The 27,613-nt window shown below is 37.9% G+C and overlaps 1 protein-coding gene and 1 long non-coding RNA gene across 5 annotated transcripts in view; one reads left to right on the forward strand and one right to left on the reverse strand.

Moving 5' to 3' along the window:
* TMEM132B (transmembrane protein 132B) overlaps window positions 1–10,394 on the forward strand; it is a 254,751-nt gene extending 244,357 nt beyond the window's left edge. For all 4 annotated transcript variants that reach the window (XM_084491622.1, XM_084491623.1, XM_084491624.1 and 1 more), the window contains 3 exons: window positions 5,669–5,942; window positions 7,227–7,418; window positions 8,714–10,394. In XM_084491622.1, the coding sequence (XP_084347748.1) occupies window positions 5,669–5,942; window positions 7,227–7,418; window positions 8,714–9,865 (1,618 nt within the window). In that variant the 3' untranslated portion in view covers window positions 9,866–10,394. The remainder of the gene's footprint in view (window positions 1–5,668; window positions 5,943–7,226; window positions 7,419–8,713) is intronic.
* A 3,663-nt stretch (window positions 10,395–14,057) lies between these two features.
* The window catches only part of LOC311420587, a 62,960-nt gene continuing 49,404 nt past the window's right edge, over window positions 14,058–27,613 (reverse strand). Inside the window, exons 3-5 of the long non-coding RNA XR_014684400.1 lie at window positions 21,726–21,823; window positions 19,256–19,413; window positions 14,058–14,891 (exon numbers count right to left, since the gene is read on the reverse strand). This is a non-coding gene — a long non-coding RNA (uncharacterized lncRNA). The remainder of the gene's footprint in view (window positions 14,892–19,255; window positions 19,414–21,725; window positions 21,824–27,613) is intronic.

Consider the following 27,613-nt stretch of genomic DNA (forward strand, 5'->3'; position numbering starts at 1 on the left):
ATGAGGCCTCCCCTCCAGGCTTAGTGAACTAAGGGACCTCAGCTTCTCCTCCTACATCTTCCCCTCTAGACCTTTTACTATCTTCGTTGCCATCCTTTGGACACTCTTTAACAGCTTTATGTCTTTCTTGTGCTGTGGTGCCCAAAACTGCACACAGTATGCAAGGTGGCACATTGCCAACAGGTCAACTGAAACTATGTCACGCTCCTCAGCTTTACTCATGGAAGGACTGTAATCCGTTTTTGCTTATCTCACCTCACCACAGACAAGACAGTTTTCACAGAATCACAGAACCACAGAATGGTTTTTGGTCAGTAGGGGCCTTAAAGTTCGTCTGTTCCCCCCTCCCGGGATACCTACCACCAGACCAGGCTGCCCACAGCCCCATCCAGCCTGGCCTTGAGCCTCACATGAGGCATTGCTTTTCTACTCTCCTCCTGTCTGCTTGGGTCGGTATCTTCCCACCAATGCCTTGTCTTCTCCACAAGAACTAAATATTGCTATAGACTTGTTTGTCAATCAACAGAAGGTGAAATTTCTGAGTATTTGTTCTACTCTGGTTTCCCTGCTGCCTCATTCTCATATGCTCAGTGTGGCTGTGCTGGTTCAGTTGTCTGAGGGGCTGAGCCAGATGGCAAAATATAACTGGATTTACAATGATCTTTTAAATGTTTTTATTGGTGCTGTCAACAAAAGAAACACTTGTGAAACTACTGCCTCAGCATGGCTGTTCTTCATCTGAATAGCTACTTCTATTTCAGACCTGAATATGCCCAAACCACATCTGTTCTTGCTGATGTTTGTTGATCTAATAAAATGTATTACTTTTCCCTATAAACTCTGACATGTTTGTAATTGTAAAACACATTTGATTACAGACATGTTTGCTTATCTAACTTCTTGAATAATTTCCTTTAAGCAATGCAAGAGACAGGGTCTTTACACAAACTGTACAACTGTTGCATGCCTGGGCCAGTTTGAGCTAAGTGGCAGTTTCCACCTGCTCTGAACTGCTGTAGGAGTAGGGACATGCTCAAGCAACAGCAATAATGAGGCTCTTTTAATGCCAGAAACTGGGAAGAAGAAAAAAAAGACACCACTATGTAAGAGCAGTTACAGAATTTACCAGATCAATCTGTGCATATATGGCAGACCTGATTATTGTTATCATTATCCAGAGGAGAACGTCATCTGTGGTGTGTGCTGCTGCAGATGTGAAGAACCTCCCTTTCCAGATGAAAATAAGCTTCATGGGATCAGGCCATGATACAGGGTCCTTGAACTAGCATGGACTAACAGAAACCTCTGCTCCTGGAATGGGCTGTAGAAAAGCTTAGAATTGTAGCAAACAGAAGGTATATATTTAAATTAAAGTCAAATATTGGAGTGGAGAAGAGGTCCAGGCAGCCTCTGCTAGTCTAACAAGGCACATTTACTTTGATTCCTCATGCATCTGCAAAATAATTATCCTCTTTCTGAAGCTCCTGCATTAGCTCTGTGCCCATATATTTACATGTACATCTGATGAATGGCTTCAACTTGCATTAATAGGAATTGCATGGCTAAAGCTTCACAGAACAAGCTGGAAATTTAATTTCAGTAAATATTTGCAACTGGAATAACAGGTTTTCATGAGCTTCCAGGGAAACAGACATCATACATTATGACTCCAGCATATGCGTCAGTGTCAAGCATGTAGTTAAGGGGACTTTTACCAGCATCTGGCCTTACTGAACAAAAGCTAATAAAGCCATTGCTAAGTCAGAGTGACCAAAACCTTTGAGTAGCATAAACCTTTAAAACATACTAAACAGAGTTAAGCCAGACATGGTATTGCTTGTGAATGGCAGTGTTTTGAACTAATGGTTAATTTGGTGGTAGGTCTGCTTTGGTCTTGTCTAGTACCAGAGCCAAACACAGGAAAGTTAGCTGGAGTTAAATGAAGGGGAAAAAAATGCTTTAGTTAAACCTCTTCATGAGTGCTGTCACTTGGAAATAAAGCCATTTTTAGAGTGAATTAAGTGAAACTGGATTCAAACCATTTCATTTGTGAATAATAACATCCACACAAAGTTTGAACATGCTGTAAATTCACTCTTTGTTAATTGAGTTTAATGTTCTCTGGAGATAAAGCCACAGAGATTTTTGTTAATAGGCAGATTGCATTTTCAGGATCTGCAGAGGTACCAAATAGCTTTTCTTCTTGAGCTGTGAATAGAGCTATGTGCAACTTCTGTAGCTTTCACTAAATCAACTTCTAGTGGCTTGAATTTTTATTTATTTATTTTTTTAATTAGGGTTGTTTCATATGTTTTTAAAATCTGTGACTTTTTAATGGGTATTTCAAATTCAAAACCAGCAAAACTTATTTCTTCAGGGTTTTTTAAATAGAAAATTAGTATTTGGCCCAAGAACTTTTGAGAGTGGGGCAAATTAAAAGAGACATATAAACTGCTTACAGACAGAGTCTGTAATATAAATTTGACAGATCACTGATTAGATCAGTGCTAGCAGGCACCCTCGCTGTTTTAACTCAGCTCACTGGCAAAGGCTTTCAGCGTGAAATGTAAATTAAATGTAATTTTGGCAACCTTGGTTCACTCCAGAAAAGCAGGAAAAAAAATCTTCCAAAGAAGTTTGCAAAGCAACAAGAAATAGCATAAGAAGGATTCTGAGAGTGATCCAGAGCTAACCTCAGAGATGATCAAGGGGGAAGAAGCAAAATATGCAACGATAGCTTATATTCACGAGGACATGTCTTAAAGATAAAACGAGTTCACTGCTTAAGGAAGGATTTTAAGCCTACTGAAAATACTGTAACAAGAAATTTAGGATTCTAAAGGGAACTATGTAATTCAATGGATTTCAAATATTTTGTTGGGTCCATGGAGACAGAACACTCAATTGCTCTTATTAACTGAATCAGGGATTTGTGGCTTTTGAAGTGGAAATGGACGTAATTTAGTCAAAAAAAAAAAAAAAAAAAAAAAAGAACTTGAGTTGGTACCTAGTAAAGCAGACTTGCAAAGCTCATATTGGTAATTCAAACACCTCTATTTTTTCTTCACATTGACATAAGAAAGTGTCTTGCCCATAGTTTAAGAATGCTTTTCTGGTGTTCCACATTTGCATGCAATAGAAACCATGTACTTATAAGAAGAAATAGATAGATACCAACAGCTGTAACTATTTTTGTAAAGGAAATAGAACCCTTTGTCTGTTTGAGATACCACAAGAAAAGTTGGGGGTTGAATCATCTTTTAGTACTGGCTGCCCACATAGTCCAAAGCCTCATAATACAGGTAGTAGTGCTTCCTCTCTGCCCTTATGTAGCTTTCCTCACACCTTTTGGTCATGCTGCCCACAGCTCACATTTCTGAGCTGTACGGGCCTGGGACTGAAGCAGTTCTCTCTCTTGAACTTGTCTAGTCTCTATTTCCTCATAAACAGACTAAAGTTTTAGACAGTGAAAGTAAAAATAATTAAGTACAAAAAATATGAATAGGAGTAACATGTTGGATCTGAGTAAAATACCTGGTAGTGCAAAGATAAAGAATAAAACAGAGTAGTGTAAAAACAATTAAGTCATTGTAATGTTGAATACGAACATTTTTCTTCACATCACAGAACACCAGTTCTGTGTCTCTTTTTCCATAAGAAAATTGGTTCCCACTAATTCTGTGGCCTGGGGGATTTTCCCCAAAATCTGGTAAGTACTTCTCACATGAGTATTTCCTGAGCATTCTTCTCCAACTCTACACAGATACTAATAGTACTGACTGTGGTAATAAAACAGTGACAAAGCCCACATCTCAGGACTAAACTTGTTTTTTCCAAAGCTTGAGATTATTCAGAGCTGGGTTATGGTTTAGATAAGCTGAATGGGGCCATAATACAGGAATAAATTGGCAGTTAGAACCTTATAGAGTTCATGAACTCTTGTACAGCATTATAAAGCCAAACGACATCTAAATAGGTGTGGGTCAGGTAAGCTCTATGAATATCCCTTCTAGTGCTGTCCCTGTGGCTGTTTTGCTGACTGGTTTGCTTCAGCTCCTAGTCTAGGCTGCAGCTCAGGTTGGGACAGAGAGAACAATTGAAAATTTGCCTCAACTACTCAGCTGGTCTAACTTCTTGGTGTATTGTAAATCCTATTTTAGGACACTGTTTTGTCTTAATTCAGTGGTTATTCAGTGATGCTTCATTGACTAATGATGGACACTTGTTTTACACACACAACACCAGAAGGCTGTACCAAATACCACTAACTTGACTCTGAATATATATATATCCAGCTAACAAATGATGCATTGAGAATATATTTCCAGTGAATTATATTCTGTAACACCAGGACTTTCTAGCATTTTGACGAGCACAAGGGCTTTTCTAAGATACATTTTCAGTATTACGGTTTGCCAACTTTGTCATAAAACAATTTATAACAAAAGCAATTCTGTTTCATAATAGTTTCTCATAGCTGGTATTTCAAAAGGGATGATAAAGGAACACAGTAAACACAATACTACTTCCCAAAATACTGTGAAAAATAAGAGGCTTACCCTTTTATTTTGCACCCTTGCTATAAAGTTGCCTCAGGCTCAGTAAATGAGCAAAGAAGGAAGGCAAAATATTTCTGAACAATCAATTCCACAGCATGAGGTTATAATGAGGAAAAATGCAACCACCTAGAGCTTAATACCTGACTTGCAAGTGATAAGAAAAATCCATGTGTTTGCCCCAAGGAATAAACAATAACAATAAAAAAGAATTGATGGGAGAGTGAGTATTAAACCAGGGAAAATTCTGTGAGATGTGACCAGCCCTGATATCATGTACAAATCATTGTGATGCCTTATAAAAGGCTTATGAAAAACTGTTATATTGTCATGGGTTATATTTTTCAAGAGGGAAAGAGAAAACATTCATGGAAGTGTACCTAATGCTGCACCTATTCCTAAGAGTGAGTCCCACCAGTCTGGGACAGTGTACATCAGCAAAAGGGATGTCCTGAATAGTAATTTAAGTGCATAGCTTGTTTTTTTTTTTTTTTTTTTTTTTTGGAAGCTCCATGTGGTTGTTACATGATTAAATATAGCAGACACTTGGATGAACTATAAGAGATTTAAGGCTAAATCATGGTATATGCCTCAAATGTAGAGGGCTTAATGAGCGATATGTGAGAAGGTGGAGAAGCATTACATAAGCAGGGATTCCTGATTGTGTTAAAATAAAGTGATACAAATATTATGGTCAAGGCCCCCTGCAGAGCTGCTACAGGGGTTTGTTCCAGAACTGCCCTGTCATAAAACTTTCAGGCTGCTTTCCTTAGCCCTCTGCAGGCTTTGACTGCCAAGTGAAGACAAGGTGAACAGGCAGTGGATCCACTGACATCTCAGCCATGACAACTATATCTGCAAGTTGCTGGGCAGTGCCAGTCAAACAAAGAATTGACTAATTGATGTGACAGCAGCTTTTTGATGGTACAGTGCAAAATCTGTACAAGCTTATAACTCAGATTTAGTAACCACTCTTCCAAAATCTGTTTCCCTGCTTCTCATGCAGTAACAGATGATGCTAACGTTAATCTAATTGAAAATAATGAGCAAATGGAGCTCTGCAATGTTGTACAGAGATCATGGCAATTCAGTAAACATGGATCTGTTTACAGGCCTACTCGTGACAGTGAGGATGAAGAGGATGATGAGAAAAAAGGAAGAGGTTGCACCCTTCAGTATCAGCATGCCATGGTGCGAGTCCTCACCCAGTTTGTAGCTGAATCTTCTGAGCTTGGAGGCCACTTGACCTACATGCTAGGCTCTGAGTGGCAGTTTGACATCACTGACCTTGTGACTGATTTCATGAAGGTAGAAGAACCCAAGATTGCTAAGCTTCAGGATGGCCGAGTGCTGGTTGGTCGGGAGCATGGCATCACCACAGTTCAGGTACAGCCTAAAATGTCACTGCAGCTTCAGTAGAAGCATAAAAGCAAGTCTGAACAGGTTTTAATTTTTGCTGTTTGTTGCTTCTGTACAATAGGTGAAACTTTACGTGAAATACTGTATACTTTAGGTGAAACTTCTGAAGGGATTTATCCATGTTAATGTGACTTAGGAACACAGTGGGATTTCGTGAACAGTGAAGCAAGTTACACGATCCCCACAACTAGCTTTTTTTTATTTCAGTGGCATCTTATGAACCCAACAGAAAATTTTACCCAAGATCTACATGCATCTTTACATGCCTAAATTAGTCCCTTTATGTTCACAAAATGAAACAAAAAAAAATGGAACATAAAAACACTCTGTAGAAATCTTTCAGAGTGTTCATGTTCACTTATCTATCTAACTTTATTCATATTTGTAAATGAAAATAAAGCAATTATGAGCATTAGAGATAAACTGTAAGCATCCATAACATTCCAGTCACACTAAGTTTCCTATGCAGTCAACACGAAGAAAGAGGTACTTTTAGGGCTCAGTTCCTATCAGCCTCACAGAGAGGTCAAGGGATTTCTGCCCTTTAGATGATCTTTCTCTTCAGTGACTACAAATGACCAGAAGGCAGCTAGCACGGATGCACATAGCTGTAATGTAGGTGCCTGATGTTAGGTTAGATGATTTGCATATCAAGTATTTGGGGCTTGATCCATCTGTCTCTGGAATCAGTTGAAAGATGATTTATCTCCTGAGCATGTTAGAAACAAAGTCTTAAAGCAAACTGACAGGACTATTTGGCATGGAAAGATGAAGACAGGAACCCAGTGGGATTTCTCAAAATCCTTTTGCAAATCTTACTTTCATTTCCTTCAGGACCTCTGTTCTCATAAAGGCATCAGGCCAAGTTCCTATCACCCAGTCTCTGCATAGTCACACTTACTGAGTTTCAGCATTAATCAGTGTCTTACACAATGTCTTGTACTATACAGCATTCACTGGAAATGTTACAGACCATACAAAAATAACTTTAAAAAATAATCCCTTTAATTTAAACTATACTTCATAGTTGACATGAGGCTTCCATATTGAAATGATAAAATGCTTTAATAAATTATTTTGGAAATGCAGTAATTTAGCAGCAAACAAGTCTAATCTCTTGGAAGAAACATGAACTATATACATAAAATGTGACAAAGTTGAGATTAACCAAAGTGTTATGCCAATTAGAATCTAATCTTGCTTTCTAACACAGTTCCTGTTTCATGCATGGCATTTCTTTTCTCTTTCAAGGTTCTGTCACCTCTTTCTGATTCCATCTTGGCGGAGAAGACAGTGGTAGTTCTAGATGACCGTGTAACTATTACAGATCTAGGAGTACAACTAGTTTCAGGCTTGTCTCTTTCCTTACAAATCAGCAAAGGAAATAAGAGAGCTATTGTTTCTACCACTTCTGCATATGATATTCTTCATACTCCAAAACAGGTATGATCCAAAATAGGGTACAAAAATAATTGTTTTGTTTACTTCATTTTTGTCAGAAGCTAGGGAAAAGCTACTTGCTGTAAATTTAGACTGCACATACAATTGTATGACTTTGTTAAAGGCAGTAACTTCACATCGTAAATGCTCTTCATCTTAGTAATCAACTCCTACAGGTACAAACACCCACACAGAATGAACATTAAACTCTCCAGAACTAATTCAGACCTGCATAGCACTGGGAAAGTGATGGCCATATTTGTGCACGCATAATGATGTAGAAGGCATTTAGGTGCACTTGAGACACATCTTTTTCTATAGCTAAATATGGGTTAGCTCCATATGCAGAGGGAGAAATCCCATGCCTGAAAAGTCTCTAAGCCAGTTCAGCCAAAACAACCTTCTGTACAACCTATGTACAGAAGTTTTCATGGTGTCCCTTGCTGAAATTTGATGGATTTGGGCTCATTTGAATGGTATAATCTGAGTAATTAAATAGTTTAGGATGAGACCACAGAATAAAGTACATATATCTTTTTCATTATATTTATCATAGAATTGATACTCTATATCAGTAGAGAAAGGGCAACTGTCTTTTTAGTGGTAGTAATTTGTAGTAAGAGGACAAATTTTTTTGGTCAAAACCTTCTTAAAAATGGTGGAGTTGTGAGTGCTTCTGTAGTTTCCACAAAGACCTTTTTCAATCAAAAAGTGATTTTACAATCACTTTTGTACATTTCACAAAATCTTGTATATTTGAAAGCATAACAGAAAATTTAAAATAATGCATTGAGGTGTTTTCCTTAACCCAGTTTGTTTCAATGGGCTGAATGGGATCATCATGGGATCAACCTGTAACAGCTCTGCGCATGGTATTAAGTAAATCATTGAAACTGCAGCATTACAGAGATTCCTTGTTATAGGACCTTTATAAAATTAATTAACCAGGCCTTTAAAAATACAATTATTTTCATCACAGGGCCCTGGCATTCAAAAAAGGAGTCTCATTTAAGACTTAAAAAAAGAATTGGAAAAAAAATGTTTGTCAGCAATTTTTATTAAATTTAGATGACTGTATCTTTGACAGTTACTGAAGATGAGATAAATGCCTAATGGTCTAGAGCACACAAAATTGCAAAAAGAAAATAAGAAGCAGAGTAGACATTTTCATTTTTTCTTTGGAAAATACACCAAAGCTAAACTGTGTGTTTATTTTGCTGATGTCAAACAAACAACAGAGTATCGCCTATGTGCTTGTTTCACACTTTTTTTTTTTTTTCATTCTCTTTCCCTTACAGGAAGCCATAGTCAGTGCTTGGATTTTGTTCAGTGATGGGTCAGTGACACCATTAGATATTTATGACTCCAAGGATTTCTCGATCACCATCACTTCACTGGATGAGATGGTAGTGTCTACGCACCAAAACCTTCAGTCAAAATGGCCTGGGGTAGTGGCAGAAGGGGATGGGCAAGGACCTCTGATTAAAATTGAAATGGTCATCAGTGAACCATGTCAGAAGACTAAGCGAAAGAGCATTCTGGCTGTTGGGAAAGGTAGCATCAAAGTGAAGTTTGGTCAAAAAGATGCTGACCAAAAAGGAAGCAGTAATGACATTGATGAGACAGATAGAGATTTTAAAAGCCATGCAAGCAATTCTATAGAAAAACCTGCAGAAGAAGATAGGATAGCACAGGAATGGTCCAAAAATGGAGCCCTTGGTAATCATGAGGACAATGCAAACAAAAGCACAACTTTCATGTCTCCCATTGATCAGGAGTCCCTTGATGATGACCAGCTCCAAAATAACCCAACTGCCTTTACAGGTTTCCCTGCACAAGTAGAAATACCAGGAGAAAACAATCCCAGTGATCTCACATTGACTTCAAGAGGATTAACAGATTTGGAAATTGGCATGTACGCCCTGCTGTGTGTTTTCTGCTTAGCTATCTTGGTCTTTTTGATTAACTGTGTGGCATTCGCTTGGAAATACAGGCATAAAAGGTTTGCTGTGAGTGAGCAAGGCAACATGCCCCATTCCCATGATTGGGTCTGGCTTGGAAATGAGGTTGAACTCCTGGAGAACCCAGTTGACATTTCACTCCCATCGGAAGAGTGCACTACCATGATTGATAGAGGAATGCAGTTTGAAGAAAGCAACTTTCTCCTTAATGGGAGTTCTCAGAAGACTCTTCATAATCATATTCTCAGATCTTCTGAGTACATTTGTGAAAAAGAAGTTAAAAGTGAACCTATAAACCCTTCTGGGCCAAAGCAGAAGCGAGTGAAGTTTACTTCCTATACAACAATACTGCCAGAAGATGGAGGCCCCTACACCAACTCAATTCTATTTGACAGTGATGATAATATTAAATGGGTATGCCAAGATATGAACCTTGGTGATTCCAAGGAACTTAGGGACTATATGGAAAGACTGCAAGACAATATGTAAAACTACTTTCTTATGTTTGTAATCACCTTTATGCCTTCTGTTTATGGATGGTGGAGCAGTCAGTCCAGTCAGCAATAGGAGCAAGACAGCCCAACCTTGGAGCTACTGAGATGATAAGCTGATATCACTGAGCAGGTACAAGAGGCTGGCTGAGTTAAAGCTGTTTCACCACAAACCAGGATGTGCCCCTAAAACAGCTACCTGTAGGTGTTGGAGGTGTCACACATGATGGCTGTTTTTGAATACTGCCTGGTACTAGCAAAATGCTAATACAACTACGCTCAGACTCAGAGGAGACTTCATTTGTTTGTCATCTCTCATGATAAATGGTTAATCAGAAAAGAAAGGGATCTTTGTTTGCATTGATTTTTCTAATTGTCGTCCTTTGTAAAGCACAGTGGACATATCTTGCTTACAACCTGAATCAAGGCGTACGTTAAAAGGGATTTGAATGAACCTAATTTTATTGCCTATGTGCAATGCAGCCAAGTAGTCTTACTATTTTTTACACATATAAAAAAAAAACACATGTGGTTCATTTGTTTTCTTATTGTTTATGAATTTTATTTGACTTAGGGAACATTATTTTCTTGGGAGGATTTTTTTGTTTGGTTGTACCAAAGTGTAGTACAGTAATATTTATAATGATTTAAGTTTTCCATTCATCTGCATCAGCCCCTAGAGATACCTCCTTCATCACTGATTATCTTTCTCCTTTCCATATGGGTATATGGGTCGTTAGTATTTGAAACATAGAAAGGTATTAGAACTCTTACCGGGAAAGGGTTGTATCTTCTTACAGGGAACTGTAAATACAATAATAAACCCTGGAATATAAAAATCAAGGAGTAGCCCTGGGTTTACTTTTGTTATTGCTAACATGAAAAGGTAACCTCCAACCAAACAACACACAATCCAATGGAAAACACTTTTCTGAAACAGCAGCTTGGTTGACAAAACACATTATCAGAATGAGAAAGCCACACACAGTATTGAGATGCATAGAATATGAAGGAAATTTCCTAGCAAATAAAGAAAGGCTTGGAGTCAGTTTACTCTTTACTAATAAATTAATACATTGATGATTTAGCAGGACATAGAAGTCCATGTACAACAAATAATGCCCCAGACCTTGTCTAAAACATCACTGATCTTATGGCTGCTAAAGAGAAAACATTTATACTGTGTTTCATTTAAAAAGGGAGCAGGAAAGAAAAGGCATACTGGGCACATTATAAAGTGGCTATTTGCAGTTTTATCAAGGAATACATGTTGCAGATTCAAAGTTGTTCTCGCACATGCATTACATGTATTTTTATATTGAAGAATAACTGAAATATGCTGAAAACAATAGGAAAAAAATGAAACTACATAATGATTAAAAAACCCACAAGAGTAAAGCACATGTTCTTATGATGGATCTTGTGCAATATACACAAGATCCAAACTACAATTGCCTTATGTGTCATAATTACCATCTTTTCGGTAGACTGAGATTGGATTTGAATTTTCTAATTCAGCTCTGATATTGGAACAGAGCAGACAACTTTTATTCAAGGAAATTCTGCGTTTGGTTCCTAAACCATAGCTCAGAACATGTTTAGTGTAACTACTATAAAATACTAGAATTCCGATAGTGAATGAGGACACCAGGTTTATATAAGATATTAAAGACTTGCTGGCATTGAATTGCATAGTGAGGTGATGGCATCTGTTATAATCCAATTTTAAGCAGATAAAATAACAGACCACAGAGATGTTTCAATTTGATAAGGGATGTGGTACTTGTGCATCAGTTGAAATCTTTGGATCTTCAACAAATGTTCTTTCGTCTTTAAATGATCCAGATCTAATGAGGAACTATTCTTACTATGATCCTCATGATTAACATCAGACAAAAAAAGAAGTCCCTGTTTAAATTTAGTTTCTCTTCTCAAAATGCTATTTTGTGTTAGACCCAGCCATAAACCAAGAGTATCATTTGCACAAATGTAAATGAGTATAAAGCAATCACAGGAAAACCTCATCTAGGAATCAGACACAACAACTCGGTGACAGTAGCTGCAGAGGGTGAGCAGGATTGCTGTTCTCATGAACGCACTCCCACCAGCTTACCAGTGCCACTACAACCTCACAGCAGTGTGCTGGGCTCTGTAACCCACCTCTTCACTGTGGCCCCAGTTCTGCTAACTACACCAGCAGGTGCTGAACTCCACCCCCAGTCAGTCTGCCACACAGAATGAAGCGACTTAGAGTTGTGCTCCTCTGCTGTTCTGTTCATTATTAGGTAACACTAGGTAACAATAGACTTTTACAGGCTTTACTGGCCTGGTCAGGAAGTGGCTCTTCAAGGGCCATAGCTCCAGAGTAGACATATCACTGAGTTAGCGTGCTTCACTACTGTGACACTGCCATCTCCTTGAGCTTGTATCTGGGGCCTGGTCCCTGGTTGTCCATAGCACCTGTGAGTGGTTGTACCCTCACTCTGCATGCTAATGCATGGCCAAGGGACAGTCCTACATGCAATGTGGACATGGCTAGAAGCCATCAAAGGAGACCTGAGGCTTTTTTATCATTTACCACATGGCTTGCAAACATTTCAGATGTTGCTACAGAAGACAGATACAGGGATCCAGAACTGTTAAGTGTTGGGGAGGAAATGCTTCCATTCTGGTGCTTGAACTGAGAGAATAAATAAAATACACTTTGGAGTAGAAACAAAAGTGTAAACAAGCTTTGTTCTATTTACCACCAGATGGTAAAGGTCTAGGTAAGCATCTGTCAGCATGGTCTTGAAGTTCTCCGATTAAGTGGCTCAGTGGCTGAACATACAGTGGCTGGCTTATGTACAGTCAGGACTTTCACACTCACAGGCATTACACACATTATCAATCCCAAAGTTAAATTATAGATACAGCTGATTAGAAATGTGATAGCCACTACTGGTGTTCAGTTAAAGAGAGGAATTGGATGCAGCCCACCACAAAAATGACCCCCCTCTCCACATTTGGCAATGATGAAAAAGAATTTATAAAACTGCAGTCACATAACTTTTCTTTTTTCTATTTTCTTTTTTCTTTTTCCTTCTTTTTCCTTTTTTTTATTTTTATTTTTTTTTACATCACCTGTTTTTATAAGAAACTTCTTAAATGAGAAACAGCAATACATATAACAAAGAACAGAAATGGGAATAGAGAATTCTAGTCTCAGTAGCATGGGGACAACGCCATTAAAATAAGTGGAATTGTTCTGGATTTATGCTCCTCTAAGAGTTTATGCTACTTCTCACAAAATTAGAAAGAAAATAATTCAGGTGAATATAAAGATGCAAAATATAGTTCTGAGTTAATGTACAGTTGTTTTTATCAAATTTTAGTTTCAAAACAACTTACTTTGAATGTAAATTAAATTAAAAATAATTCAAACCAGAAATGAAACAATTTTCAGATGCAAATTTTTTTTCAGTGAATCAACCCCTTCTCCCCCCCCCCCCCCCCTTTTTTTTTCTTGAAAAAAAGAAGCTTTTTATTTATGGAATATATAATATTTTGCTTTTCTAAGAAATGAACAGCATTTGTACATTGATAAAAGTATCTCTAGTTTTGAAACTACTGAGCAAAGGAAGCCAAGTGATTAACAGGCACAATATGTATGTTTGCAAGCAACTAGAATTGCCAACAAAAAAACAGAAGCTATACTGACAGATTAATTAGAATTATGCTTCAGTAGGTGCCCAGGGAGGCAACACCTGTAATTTGATGCTGAATAAACAAAACATCTTATTTATGGCATGTACAGAAAAGGCACTGTAGGTGAGTTTCTTCGCCTGCTATCTAGGAAAGATAACGTAGTTATGTAGTATCAATACACATATGAGGAAATAGCCAGGAAAAATACTGAAAGCAAGGCGTGGATCAATGAAATATAAGGAGTTTGTGAACTGTAAAAACAAAGATGATGCTGGACCCTCAGCTTTTGTAAGTCAGAGCTGAGCGACTGATGCCAGCTGAAGAGCTGGCACACACAGAATACAGAAGCAAGAACTAGCAGTTATCATCTGTTCAGACCGTTTTACTTCATTTGGACATCACACAGCCTAGCTCCATGTGGTTTGTCTGTGCATTCTTTCTCATTTAGGTAAGAATTTAGGAATCCAGTGCCTCGCTCTCCTCTTGATGTACAACCACATAGATTAATGTTTTGAGCTGCTGTTTCTTAATTCAGATTGGGGAATGTATAAGAAAATCTTACAGCCATACAATACATAACAAACAGTCCATGATATAATGGAAAACAACTATATTTCAAGGTAGAGTACCCTATGAATGAAATATAAATTTTTCATAGAGGATATGCTCTTTTCTGAAATATAAATCATGTGCACTACATTGAAATACACTATAGTGTATTGTTAAATGCATACATTAATTGCTGAATCTATAACACTGAGTATGTATATACACAACACCCAAGATATTTATACAATATAAGTCTTAGATGTATAACATAATGAATTCTGTACAAAATAAACTGTAAGTTAAGACAATGAAAGAGAACTTTTATATCTGTGTATTTGTATGCTGTTATTCAAACCTCATTTTTCATCTTTAAATGTGCCCTTAAAAAAAAAAGCACACTGATTTTCTATAGGCAGAGGCCTGAAATAAAGACTTCACTCGTCAAAAAAGAAGCAACTGAAAGACTGTGAAAAAGACACATAATCTGCTAGACAAATAAACATTCTGTTGATGTGATTTTTAAAACTGACTCTAAACCATTTTGCATTCATACTGGTCGTGCTAATCTGCTGGTTGGGTTGTGGGTGATGTGCCCTGGAGCATGAACAGTAAATTGCACTGTGATGAATCATCAGTGTATGGTCTGCTTAGGTGTCTCCTTGCTCAAAACACCACAAATTAGCAGATTAGAGTCCAAGGGTGCCACCCTGCCTTCCCAGCAAACAGTGGTCCAGCCTTCTCTTTCTGCAGTAAGTGATACTTTTCCAGCGCCAAATGTCCTGATGATCCTGAACAGATGAACATATTAAATGACCTTTGTCTTGCAAGGTACAACAGAGAGGTTTGTTTGGAGTTACAGGAAAAAGGTAATGAATTTAACCCGTCCTTTTCGCGCTCCAGTATGAACAGGTTAGATTTTGCTTCAGTGTTAGGAATTTCCTTCCAGGAGCTCTTATGTTCCCACTAGAATCAAAGATCCTCACAATGACCACATCAAAAGAGCTAGGAAGTAGCTCTTAGCCAGTAGCTTGGCTAAAGCCAAAACAGGAAATTGAGGCTTGCTTTTAGCTTTTGCTTAAGGTCTTGGAGATGGTGGAAAACCAGAAACACAAACTCTCCTGAGATCTCCAGGTGTAATCAGGCCTCCCACAGTGGATAGATACAGCATTGGACTTAAGTGCTCAGGATGTGCTTCTGTGCTTTTGCTATTTTCAACTGGACCACGTTTGAGATTGAGTTGTACAAACTCACTACAAAGGTATGGACTGCTTTTGTGCTAATGGGAACAATTTAACATCACTTGAATGATTTAATGATCACTATTGTCATTTCTAACATTGAAACTTGTTTTTAGATAAAGTCAATTGCATGAATGACTTGAAAACTGTGATTTAGAAATGTGGAGAAACTAAATTTTAAGGTGCCTTGGGCACAAATTCCAGTCAGTAATACCATTTAGTATTCTCAACAGTCAAAGAAGAAACTTTTTTTCATAAATGAAACCTTAACTGCCAGTCTTACTTGGTCTCTATTTGACCCTTACTACATGACACCTTTCCCCTTAGTAGCATCTTACTAAAGTGGTTACAGTGGATGTACTCACACTGCATTGCAGTGAAAATAAAAGTATTGTACCTTGAGCTTTTACAGAGGAGGGTCTTTGTAGTTATATTTTACACTTGGAGGCAAACAATCACCTGTTTAAAACAACTATCGTGGAATCAAATTTTAATTACCAATGTTCACCAGTGTAACTGAAAATAATTACATTTGGGAAAAAGCAAGAGGCCAACAAATAAATACTACTTTTTTTTTTTTTTTTTTCCTTCTAAAAAATGAGTCCTCAGGATTTGGCAGGCAAGAGGCTGTATATTATTATTTGTCACAAACTAAATAGGCCAAATCTTGAAGGCTGTCTCAAGTGAAACTCCCACTGGTATTGTTAGGAGATGGATTGAGACAGGATCAAACAGAGACAGACAATTACCCATCAGGTCTGAAGCCTGAAAGGCTGGCTATGCCCTCATACTACCTAACACTGAACCCTGCTCTTTCCAATCTGTAGCACCTCTAGCATGTAGCAAACAGAGAAAGTGACTGTGTTTAGAATTTACGTAACTGGTGACACATTGCATTATGTAATATTCATAAAGCTTAGAGATACTGTTCTGTGAAAATGAAGCAAGTTGCAAAATTACCTATTTGTTGTCAGTCTGCACCCTCCCATTACATTCCTTTTAGTGTAACAGCACATTTCTGTTTGTTTCTGTTCCAGTGATGCATGTGGCCAGTGTCTGCAAAGGTTTGGTTACGAAGGAAATAAAACTGAGTCGTCTTACTGAAAGATGCAGCTCATTTAAGAAATTAAAACGAGGTGAAGGATGGTCTGAGACTCTTAAAGTGTGTAACAATTGCTTGCTTCCAAAACCATACCTATCAGATTAAGGATTTATAAAGCAATATGGATAAAGTCTTGCATTGTTCCTTCTGATAATCTTGGTTTAGTCTCTTTAAAAATCAACGGGATCTGAAGATATAAAACCCAAACAATGAGCTCAGGAATTAGTGGAAATGAACAGTGATTATTTTTATTCCTATAATTTAAAGCTGTGGTAGGCAGAGTAGAATACACTCTCCTATGCCATAGTATTATCTGTAGGAAGACTTTTTAATTAGTAGACTTTAAAAACATTAACTAAAAAACAAAGTCCAGATGAACAAAATTCTGATCTTGCTGAAATATGACTATTCAAAAGCAACCATTTTCAGATAAGTCTAGCTACACTATCTGATTTATACATACAAATAATGATGCTATTTCACAATATTGTTATACCAAAATCTTATCCATTAGTTATTTCCATTAGTTAGTTCAAATACCACGCTGGCAGGAATTATGGTATGCTGTAAATAGGATATAAACTTCGCACCACTGGAATCACAATGACTTTAAATACAGTCAGGAATTCCTAGTATTCTGCATAGTGCTGCTAGCAGAACCAAAGCCCACAAAAGTTGTTCTGGCCAAGGTGTGACCCTGTCTAGTGTACATATACGTACTGCTACTTAACAGCATTAAAATATTCTCTTATTGTTCCAGACTACTTTTTTTTTTTTTTTCCTGAGTACACATTCCAGTGGAATTTATATTCTGCATTTTCAAGTATATGTGCATGCCTCATAAAGTAAAACAAGTAGTTTGTAAAGTGAGTTTTTGTATGAGTTCAGGCTTTGCCTTTTTAAGGACATTCTAGCTTAAAATGGAATAAAGTCCTTTACAATGTATATCAGTTCTTCTTGAGAAGTGACCCATACATTATGCAATACTGATCAAGATATCAAATGAAATACACACACTGGGCAAAAGTCTAGTGCAGATTAATGTCCGAGCCCATCTAAGAACAGAAATTTGTTGAAGTTCATGGTCTGTAATCTTTGTTGTGATTCTCTTTCTCCACACAGAAAACTTCAACCATCATAAGAGGTGCTTAAAAAGTGAAACATGAGTTGCATCTTTTTTAAAAAAGAACAAACAAACTGATACTCAGAAATCCCATAATGAAAACTTACTGTCTCTACTAAAGCACGAGATGGCTTTACTGTCCATTATGAATTAGCATCTTCTTTAAATACTACAAAATGTTCAACACACATGAACAGTTGCTATTTACTATACTATAGGCTATAAATCAACTTTTCGCTTGTGCTAAAATATTACAGTAAAATATTCCACCTTCCACAGAAAATCAATTTTGACAAGGTACTTAATTTTATTTTCAATAGATAGATTAACAGTGTGTTTTGCAATTTAATTCAACTCTGAATATTTTTACTGGCCAAAACCCATAAAGTCCAAGAAACTGTATAAAGCTACCTGGCTAGTGCAAGGAAAATAAAACCACAGAAGAAGAATCTTGATCTAGACATAGTTAAGACTTCATTTACATTTCCCCTTCATTTGTATGAGCTGGGTATAGGTATCCATTTTAATCCCAGGTACACTAAAAACTTTACTAACTCTATGCTACATATGCATGTACCATACTTGCGTACATATGTCATCATTACTCCTATCCAGCTGATAGCAGAAATTTGACCCACCTAAATGAAAATGCTGTGGAATCTTTTGCTAAATCTAAATTGCTTGGTCACTTCCAAAAGCCTGATTTACAAAAACAGGTTACAAGATTTTTTCTTCTGGAGGAGTTTAGCAAGGACTGAAGAGGCTGCTACATAGAAGAATATAAAAAACGCAATTAAGGACTTTAACTAAAGTCAGACGATGTTAATTGGGAGCTTTCTGTTGATGACAGCAAGTAAGTAAAAACAGTCAGCTAGATCACACTCTACAATAAGCACAAAAGGACATTTTCAGAAGTTGTTTTTCACTGAAGAGTAAAAAGACATTGGTCCTGCTTCTGACCCCACATTGCACATATCTGTATACGTGTAACAATAATGGCCATTCTATGCTGACATGCTATTAAAGACCATAACAACAATAAGATGATTCAGCAAATGTTGAGAAAACCTATAGCATGGACTTCCACAATAACATCTGTCAAACCAAACATGCAAAAAAACTTTTCAGCCAATACCAGATAAACAGAGGCTGTGGTTGAACACAGCAAATGCAGTTAATTTGTCTAAAACTGCTCCGTAACGTAAGACTGTCGAGGTATATACACTTGTTTTGCTACAAGGTTACTGGAAATAAATGCATAAAACTAGGTCCTTTGTCTGGTGTATTTGTAAATACTGTGTTTGTTGCCTCCCTTGACTTTAGGTTAGTTCTGAAGCACTGCAGAAGAGGGTAGGTCAAGTATTTTCTTGGCTCTGAGCCCTCTGTAATGTCTCATTCTAATTTAGCAAATAGCTGAGAAGCACCAAAGCATGCACCACCAAAATATAGATTAGAAAAGTATTTTAGGCTTTTAGGGTTTGTGCCAGAAGAACCCAAACATATAACTAAAGGGATTTAATTTGCTGCCCCACAGAAGCTATATGTACTCCTTTAGATAAGGTTCATTAAAAGCCAAAGTTTCTAAGGACATTCCCTACTTTGGAAGGAGTTCAACTTACTCTTGCTGCCTTTCATTCTGTTTACAAGTCAAGCAGAAAGTATATTGAAAAAGAAAAGTTGGCAGGATACCTGATCACACTAGGGATGTAATGAGCCATTTCAGGATTCCCGATTTCTTCTCAAATAGAAAGGTGCTGATGACTACCATGCTGAGAGCCATGTGACTGCACCACCTTCTGGCCACTGTCCGAAGTGGAACAGAGATGCGCTTCCTTAGGGTGACTTGCCTGCACAGACATGGAGACACACAGTGCATCAAAAATCAGACAGTGGCAGCACAAGAGGAGAAAGAAGTTTATATTAAATGCAGAAGCCCGGTGTGCTGCTGAGAGCTCTGCACTTCAGTAACAAAGCGTGATTCAATCAGCTCCTTTCAACAAGTTTATTATACACCCAAGAGCCACTGGCATTCCTGAAACAACAGCTTCCACTTTAAACTAAGCTTCTTTTAAGTAACGACACTTGACATAGTATTTCCAAAGGCAAGTAAGGATCAAAGCAAGGATTTTGCTGTACGTTCAGTTGTTACTTGACTTTGCTATGTTTCTTTACAATGGCTTACTTTGTTAGGCTCTTGGTCACTGTAACTTATGAAGATGCATAGTATTATACATGTAAAATGAAATGCTAGTGATTAGAGCCAGCACTGTATGTACCAGCAGTCTGAATAATGGAAGTATGCATTTGTCAACATGATGGTTTGCATGTCAGCTAGTTCCCTTGACTTGCCAGAGCCTGGTAAGAATGCCCCTGCTTAGAGACATACAACTGACTTCATTTTCTGCCATTTTTTAGCATGGAAAATTTGGAAATACTTCACACAAGCTCTTGGTGCCTTTCAACCTCGCCATTAATTTGGACTCATTAATCACCTGCTGCTTATGTTCACAGGCTCTTTTTTAAGCAGGGTTCCAGGACTCCTCTATGACCACAAAGCCTCCCTCTTCCCAGGACCTGAGTTAGCCTGTAGAAAACCAGACTCCCCATATTACAAATTCAAGCCACAGGAAGGACCAGTTTGAGAAGACAACTAGTATGATATTCAAATGCATTGTATCTGCAGGTTGCATAGATACCAGGAATTCTGCAGTTAGAGGACTAACAATTTTCACAGGGGGAAAAAAAAAAAAAAAAAGATTTCTACCATCTTTCTTTGAAATCCCTTTCATGAAAGGTAAGAATGTATAGTGCTAGACCAGCATTTTGGCCTTCCAGGAAAGAAAAACCAGAGGCTAGAAACACTGAGGCAACCACATCAGTAAAGAAGTTGGGAATAGTTGCATCTTCTTAGTAACAGCATCACCAAGTGATACATCATGCACTTGCCTACATGGTGTAAATAGATAAAGTAGAAAAGCATATTCATAGCTTTTTTTTTTTTTTTTTTTTTCACGGATGGGGAAAACAGACTAGAAGTGCAACAAGTCTCTTAATTACTTAAAACTACATACTTGTTACTGCAATCTATTTCTGTGCAGTTTAATCTTTTTAACACCGTTTTTACATCCTAAGCCTGGCATGTCTTTATTGTGACACTTGTTTGCTTTTGTAAACAAAAAATCTCATGAACTAAAGAAGTTGCAGCTGTCTTCCAATGCTGGATTAGACCAGAGAAAGAAGGCAGTAATGGACCTTTCCACTGCTCTAGAAGAAAGAAGGGTGCCATTAAATATGAACCAGTTCACTGAACAGAGAAAGTAAAATGAAAAAAAAACCACACGTAAATTAGTAAAAAAAAAAAAAAAAGCCTCAGGCAACATCTTTTTAACTTCCGTCACAAAGAATGCAACCATTTAATTTCAATACCATGCATCTACTTTCTCCTAATCTTTTGCCTTGCCTTTGGTCTAGAGACATTTTTCCAAAGCCTGGGAAAGCTACTTAGCACCGGTGAGACCACACTGGAATACAGTTTTCACTTCTGGATCCCCATTATAAGAAAAACATGGACATACTGGAGCAGATCACTAAAGGGATTACAGTATCTGATGTGAGGTGAGCCTGAGAGAACTGTCACTGTTTAGGCCGGAGGTGTCTCAGTCTTTCAGCAGTAATCTTAACGATGTCTGTAAGGATGTGATGGAAAGGAATAAAGACGATGGAATCAGACTGTTCTATGTCACATTCAGTGAAAGGAAAAAAAGGCAAAGGGAAAAAACTAATTGAAATACAGAAAATTCCATGTAAACAAAAACTCTTTTTCAATTGTGACAGTGGTCAAACACTGGGACACGTTGCCTGGAATGGTCCTAGAGTCTCCATCCTTGCAGCTACTCAGAAAACAACTCTCCATAGCCATGAGCAAACTGGTCTAAACTACCACTGCTTTAGGCTATGTGATCTCCAGATGTCCCTTCCAATTTCAACGGTTCTGTTACAAACAGACACAGAGCAAAAACCTTCAGAAAAACAGATAGGCATTACTCAGGTTAAAGGATCTGATTTACGGGTTATGATTATGGGTTTAACTGTGGATTGGCCAGTAGAGAGCAGCAACAAACCTGCACACATACATTTCAGCCAAAGGCACAAGGCTTACCTCCAGCTTAATTTATCTCCTCCTGGCATGGAGCTGGTGAAGGGATGGACCAGGGATGGGTGGCATACATGTATAAAAACTGCTCAGTTATGTTGTAGCTGCGATCAAAACAAAACAAAAAAATGAGTGCATTACCTTAGATAAAAAAAAACTACACAGATGTTGAACTTTTCAGTCACAGAGAAACATAATTTGCTATGCAGCAAGGGGCCTTGCAAGAAAAACTGAGATCATAAACACCTGACAACAGGGGATATTACAGAAGGGGCAGAACTACTCCCCAGTGAGCCAAAACCACTGCAGAGAATGAAGGTCTAGGAGCAACACAAACTATTGAAGGTAAAGCATCATTATGTGAGCCTTGGCCAATGTCAGCTGCTGTGCATCTTGGTAGCTATTACTGTTTAACTGTGCAAATAAGTGCAAGACTTGTTTCCCAGATTCTAGTAGTAGTAGGCAATGTATCCACAGGTATTGAGACAGGAAACTTCAAGGGAGATCAGGACTAGAAGCAATGCAGAGCCAGAGCCTAGTACAACCCATACTCTGTACATCCCATACTCATGCAGACTTCTTGTCTGCATGCAGAGTGTTTTTTTTGTTAGCAGCAGAGGGGTTCTGGCTAGGTATGGCTACATAAGCATGCAGGAGAAAATCCTGTGCAGATATACACACAGGTTCTAGGTAAGTCTAAATACCTTTAAATATGGTTCCACTGCATTTGAAAACTGCCTAGGACACAAAGATGAACATATGGTAGGATGAAAAGAGGTAGACAGTAAAGGTAACATGACTCAATTGCTGGCCAAATGGGTTCATACAGTTTATTTCTGACTGTGGCTTCCATTAAATGCTTCCTCTCTTCCCTCTGTAGACATCCACTACTGTTCAAAGGAGCAGAGCTCCGGCTGGCAGCTGGGAAATTTTCCGTATCAAGCTGTACTGCTTGGTTGGTTCCTCATGGCATGTTCTAATGGCCTGAGATACTTCGAAAGGGGCTATTTTTAGTGACATATTGTGCACTTTCCACACTTGCCTCCTACATTGGCAAGCCCACATTTGGTGCCTCATTGACTCTGTTCTAATGCTGGAAAGCACCTTCGTTTTCCCTCTCTCTTTTGGTGCAATTTCAGGATAAATAAGAGATGATGTACTGTAAGTTTTTGGCATCCCTTTGTCAAATACATATTATCTGAGTATGGAGCTGTGATGTACCATTAACAGGGTATCTCCTGTGTGGTTCCTGCTTTTGTATTATGTCATACACAGCTGTTAGCATGTCCCTTGCACACTGGAAAAGGTAAGCGCTTTTGCCATCTTCTCTAGATCTTTTTGCACTAGACCTGTTGAGATAACAAGCTTTTCTAGACCCCTTCTCTTTTCTTCTTCAGTTACTGTAAGAGGCATAGCAACTTTACTATTTCATTTGAAAAGAAACTTTGAAAATTACATCTACTGTGATCAAATCCCCTTAAGTAAAATATAAACCGCTACTTCTCTGAATGTAAAGCCTAAATCAATAATGGACATGAAATCATCAAGTTTAATCTCAACCACAGTGAACCCAAGTAATCACTCTTCTTGATATAAAACTAATTCTGTTTGACAATAAAATACTACTAGTCTGTGCCATAAACCAATGGAACAAATAAGTTTCTTAACCCTGATAGCTGCTGTCCAAAATCATTACACCTCCTCTCCTTAGCGATCAAGCATTTCACTGGAGTACAATTTCAGTTCAATTCCCTTTCTATGAAAAAGATCACATGCACCAGAAGTTTGAAAGAGTTTCTTTTTAAGCAAAGTTTAATGGTGTTTTCTCTTCTACCTGTTTACCAAAATTGCACAGGTTGTACAAGGATCACACAAATAGCACATATGATGCTCCCCAGCATGAGGCTACAGCCTCAAGTTTAAGTGTGTGATGATTTAACTTGAGCTCCAAACGCATGTATTGCAAAATCCATAATCAGCAGCACTGAGGCTGATGTTTCCTTCAAATGTACATAAAGGTAGTTTTTCCAGGAGCTAAATGTTTCCCTCTTGTGCTGGCAAGCAAACACTTCCAGAATTCAGAGGGCTTTGCCAAGGGATCCACCTGCAGGGGCTGCTTCATCGGTTGGTGCCTAAAATGCTGTAGCATTCGTTAATACATAGGAGACCGAAATGCATGCCAACACCATGCATTCCTAACACATATGGATGTCAGCAGATATGTGCTAACAGTACCTGGTCACGTTCTTGTCATGTTTCTCATAACTAGAGCTCCTTGTGTAATTTTGACACCAAGTCCATAAATTCTTGATGTTATTGATAAATAATATCCTTGGACATACTCCAGACATCTGAGATATAAAAGGTACCTCAGCTGCCCATTCAAAGCTTTCAATTACAAAAAAACTGAGCCTTGTTGATCTTTAGGGTGATAGCCAACTAAAAACCAAAACACTATTACTCCTGGAAACAGGACGTTTATTTAAGTAATAACTTGTCCTTGCAATAAAGCTGAAGGCAGGCGAGCAGCATGGGAACAAGGAAGGCCTGAGCAGATGCACCCAGCCAAGGCTATGAAAAGACAGTGCTGCTCTGCTGCTGCCTGCGCTGGGGAGAGCAGGCAGTAATAGCATACATCCAGCTGCTTGCTATGGAAAGGCTGCCTGTTTTGACAGAACACATGGGGCGTGCAACAATAGGAAAGTTCAGGGGACATTACCAGTTCTCTTCCTTGAATTTCCTTGCTCAAGAGTCACTGAATCAAGAAATTACATTTTATCAACATAGCATCACTAAAGTGATTCTTTAAAAGGAGGCTTTTCAAAAATACAAATGTGATTTAAGATGCAAATATTAACTCTTGTCTTGCCTATACACAGTCAGAAATCACATCAAGAAGAGAATTAGAAATAAGATCTGCAGGTCTTCTGATGAGTGTTTCTTGTTTTCTAACTATAACTGGAAGAAATGATGTGAAAATTATCTTGCCAACTATCAAGTTTTTGAAAACACATTGCATGCTTTTAGTGCTACTTTAAAGCATGGCAAACAGGAAGCCACAACACTCTTTTTAGAGTGGGAGCAATATCTGATTTCTTTTTTTTTTTTCCCCACTGGCTGACTATTTCACATTGAGATCAGCATTTCATTACACTGGATAGACCCTTCAGTCTCCAAAGCTTTCAAAGCTCTGGATTTTCAAGAGCTCTACTTACATACAGACAACATCAAGTGCAGGGCTAGTTCCAGGATCTGGGCCTGTCTGTGATTTACCTGTCTAGCACACTGCCTCTGCTCTTGAAACCTCACTCTGGGGGTTATTATTTTTGTCAAAATTCTTCCAGCAAACAACTCCACATAACAACAGCCAGGCCAGTGAGCAGAGTCTGATCTAAGTCAGTTCCATTCCCATCCAAGTCACTGAAAGCCTGATTATCTCACTGCTGAAATTCTGGGGTGGAAGTTACTGAACAAGAGCCAATGGCTGTTATCATCTTGTTAATGTCAAAGCTTGATTTTTTTTTTTCCCTCTCCTTTCAATATTTCTGAAAATTTATACCATGTCATTGTCCTTGATAACAGTTTGGCATCTCTGGAGCTGAGAAATTTTATTTTTTTTTTCCCCAACACTTTTTATTTTTATTTTTTAATTATTTGATACAGTCATTACACTGCAAGAGGAGGGACAGGAGCATTTGTTACTGTGTGAGCAACAGATATTTCAAATAAGCACTGCAATTTTACAATTATTAGTTCTTTGGGGTAGGTAATGGGAACAAAGAGCTCTAGAACAGAATGGGCTTTACATTCATTGTGTGCACATAACATCTTTATTTAATTTTTTGCTTGGGCTTTAATATTTAGCATAAGAAGGATATCAAAAATGTAACAGCCCAATACTCTAAACCCTTGTCAAAAAAAAGAATACCCATTTCTTTACACTCACAAATGTATTCAGAGTGATAGTTAGATGTATAAAGATTTTGAAAGATAATGAATTTAGTATTTTAAACAACATGCCAGATTTTAAATGACAATTATGGCTTTCCGTGGTTCAAGAATCAACATGCTGTTTTTCTTCTGTTGGATAAATACTCAACAGCACCACGACGATATTCTGGCAGTAATCATTTAGAGTTTAGTCAATAATAGATTCCCATTATTGCCTATCACGAATGATGCAGAAACCTGTCTGGCACTTAAGTATGAAGTTTGAACCCACTGCCTGAAGAATTTGCCTTTTCCTCCCCTCACTGGACTATTTCTCACAAGGCTGGATACATTTGTGGTTGGATAGGCAGAACAATGCAGTCCTGGCACCCATACTACCCCGTGTCCAAAACATTTGTTCTACTAGGCAGCAGATCTGTGAAGGGCGGATAGGCAAGGGAAGTGGGGGTGACTGCTTTTCCCATAGGCTTGCTGAACCCCAGACTGAATCAGAAATGTGTTTTCCAGCTTTCCAACATGTTTTATAATGGGACAGAATCAGAAATGCCAAGACACCCATTTGACAAATGCTCAGTCCTTAACACTGGTGTGTATTCTCTCATTTGTATGCATTAGTAACCCAACTGTGATAGTGTCAAATAGCCCCAGTAAAAAAAAGGAAGAAGTGTCCCCACCTACCAAGTGATGTTTCCACACCTGAAAAATGTTGGTTTGTTTTTGGAAAGCGTTCCATTTAGCATTAAAACCATTATAAAATTTTACTGAAAATACTTGAAAGGAAATGTTTTAATTAGGTTTCCTTTAGAGACAGGAAGAAAACATATGTTTAAAACTGTTTTAGAAATTAAGGTCTTGTTTTGATTTCTGAAATTCAATTGGAGATTTTATTTTTTTCCTTTTTCTTTATTCCAATAAAATCACTGGAGAGAGGCATGTTTCTAAAGAGAGATTTCTAAACCACATGACTTTCCACTTAAGAGTGAAAATTGACATGGAATTATCTGAATTTACTGCAGAAAACCCTGAATTTCAGCTAATGTTAACTAGAAATCTCCACCTCCAATAACTGAACAACTTACTCTTTAAAATTTATTTCTTTAGGTCTTATAGATGTTTCAAGAAAGATATGCTAATCACCTGTCAGACCCTGATCTGTGAGGAACCGGACTCAGCCATACAGGCAGACTGTAAGTGTCTTATTGAGGCTGCAAACAAACAGTGCAGAAGGTACTTCTTAGATCTATCTATTCCCGGAGCATCTGTCCATTAATTACAGTGGAACTGGAAGAAAAGACTTCAACTCCCATTCAGCTGACAGCTGTTGTGACCACAACTCAATTGTTAGCTTTAAGGAAAACATGAAACATATACTAGCTAAATATAAATATATATGTATATATATATAAAGAAAAACTTTAATTCCAATGATTATTGTTAATGGATATACTTCCTTTTAATTAAATCTGTTCCTTTAACTACTGATGCAAATTCAAACCTCAGTGTAATCCTGTCACAGTAACTGAGCTGCTCCAGGAGTGGACTTGACTACATCCTCACCAAATGAAACAAACCAGGAGAAAAAAATGTCACTTTTACTTTCCAGACTTGCTTTTACTGCTATTCTAAGCAAAGCCTGTGGTTCAGTATGATTCGAATTGAACATAGGTCCTGACAGAAGATCCCTGCATGAAAGAATTGCCTGGACTTTTTAGCCCTGGGAAAGGGAAGCTGCGCAGCTTACCCACCTGTGATTAAGTGGATTCTAGCACCTGCAGAAAGCTCTGCTCAAAACAGGATAAATTTTTAATCCCTCCAAATTGCCTCTGCAGCTGCAGAAGGTTTCTCTTTCTCTCTCTCTCTCTCTCTTTTTTTTTTTTTTTTTTTTTAAATAAAATATTGATAAGGTGGGAGCAATATTCTGAAGGGAGAAAAGATCAACATTT

This window comes from Aythya ferina (genome assembly GCF_964211825.1).
Source record: "Aythya ferina genome assembly, chromosome: 17".
In the NCBI taxonomy this organism is placed as follows: domain Eukaryota; kingdom Metazoa; phylum Chordata; class Aves; order Anseriformes; family Anatidae; genus Aythya; species Aythya ferina.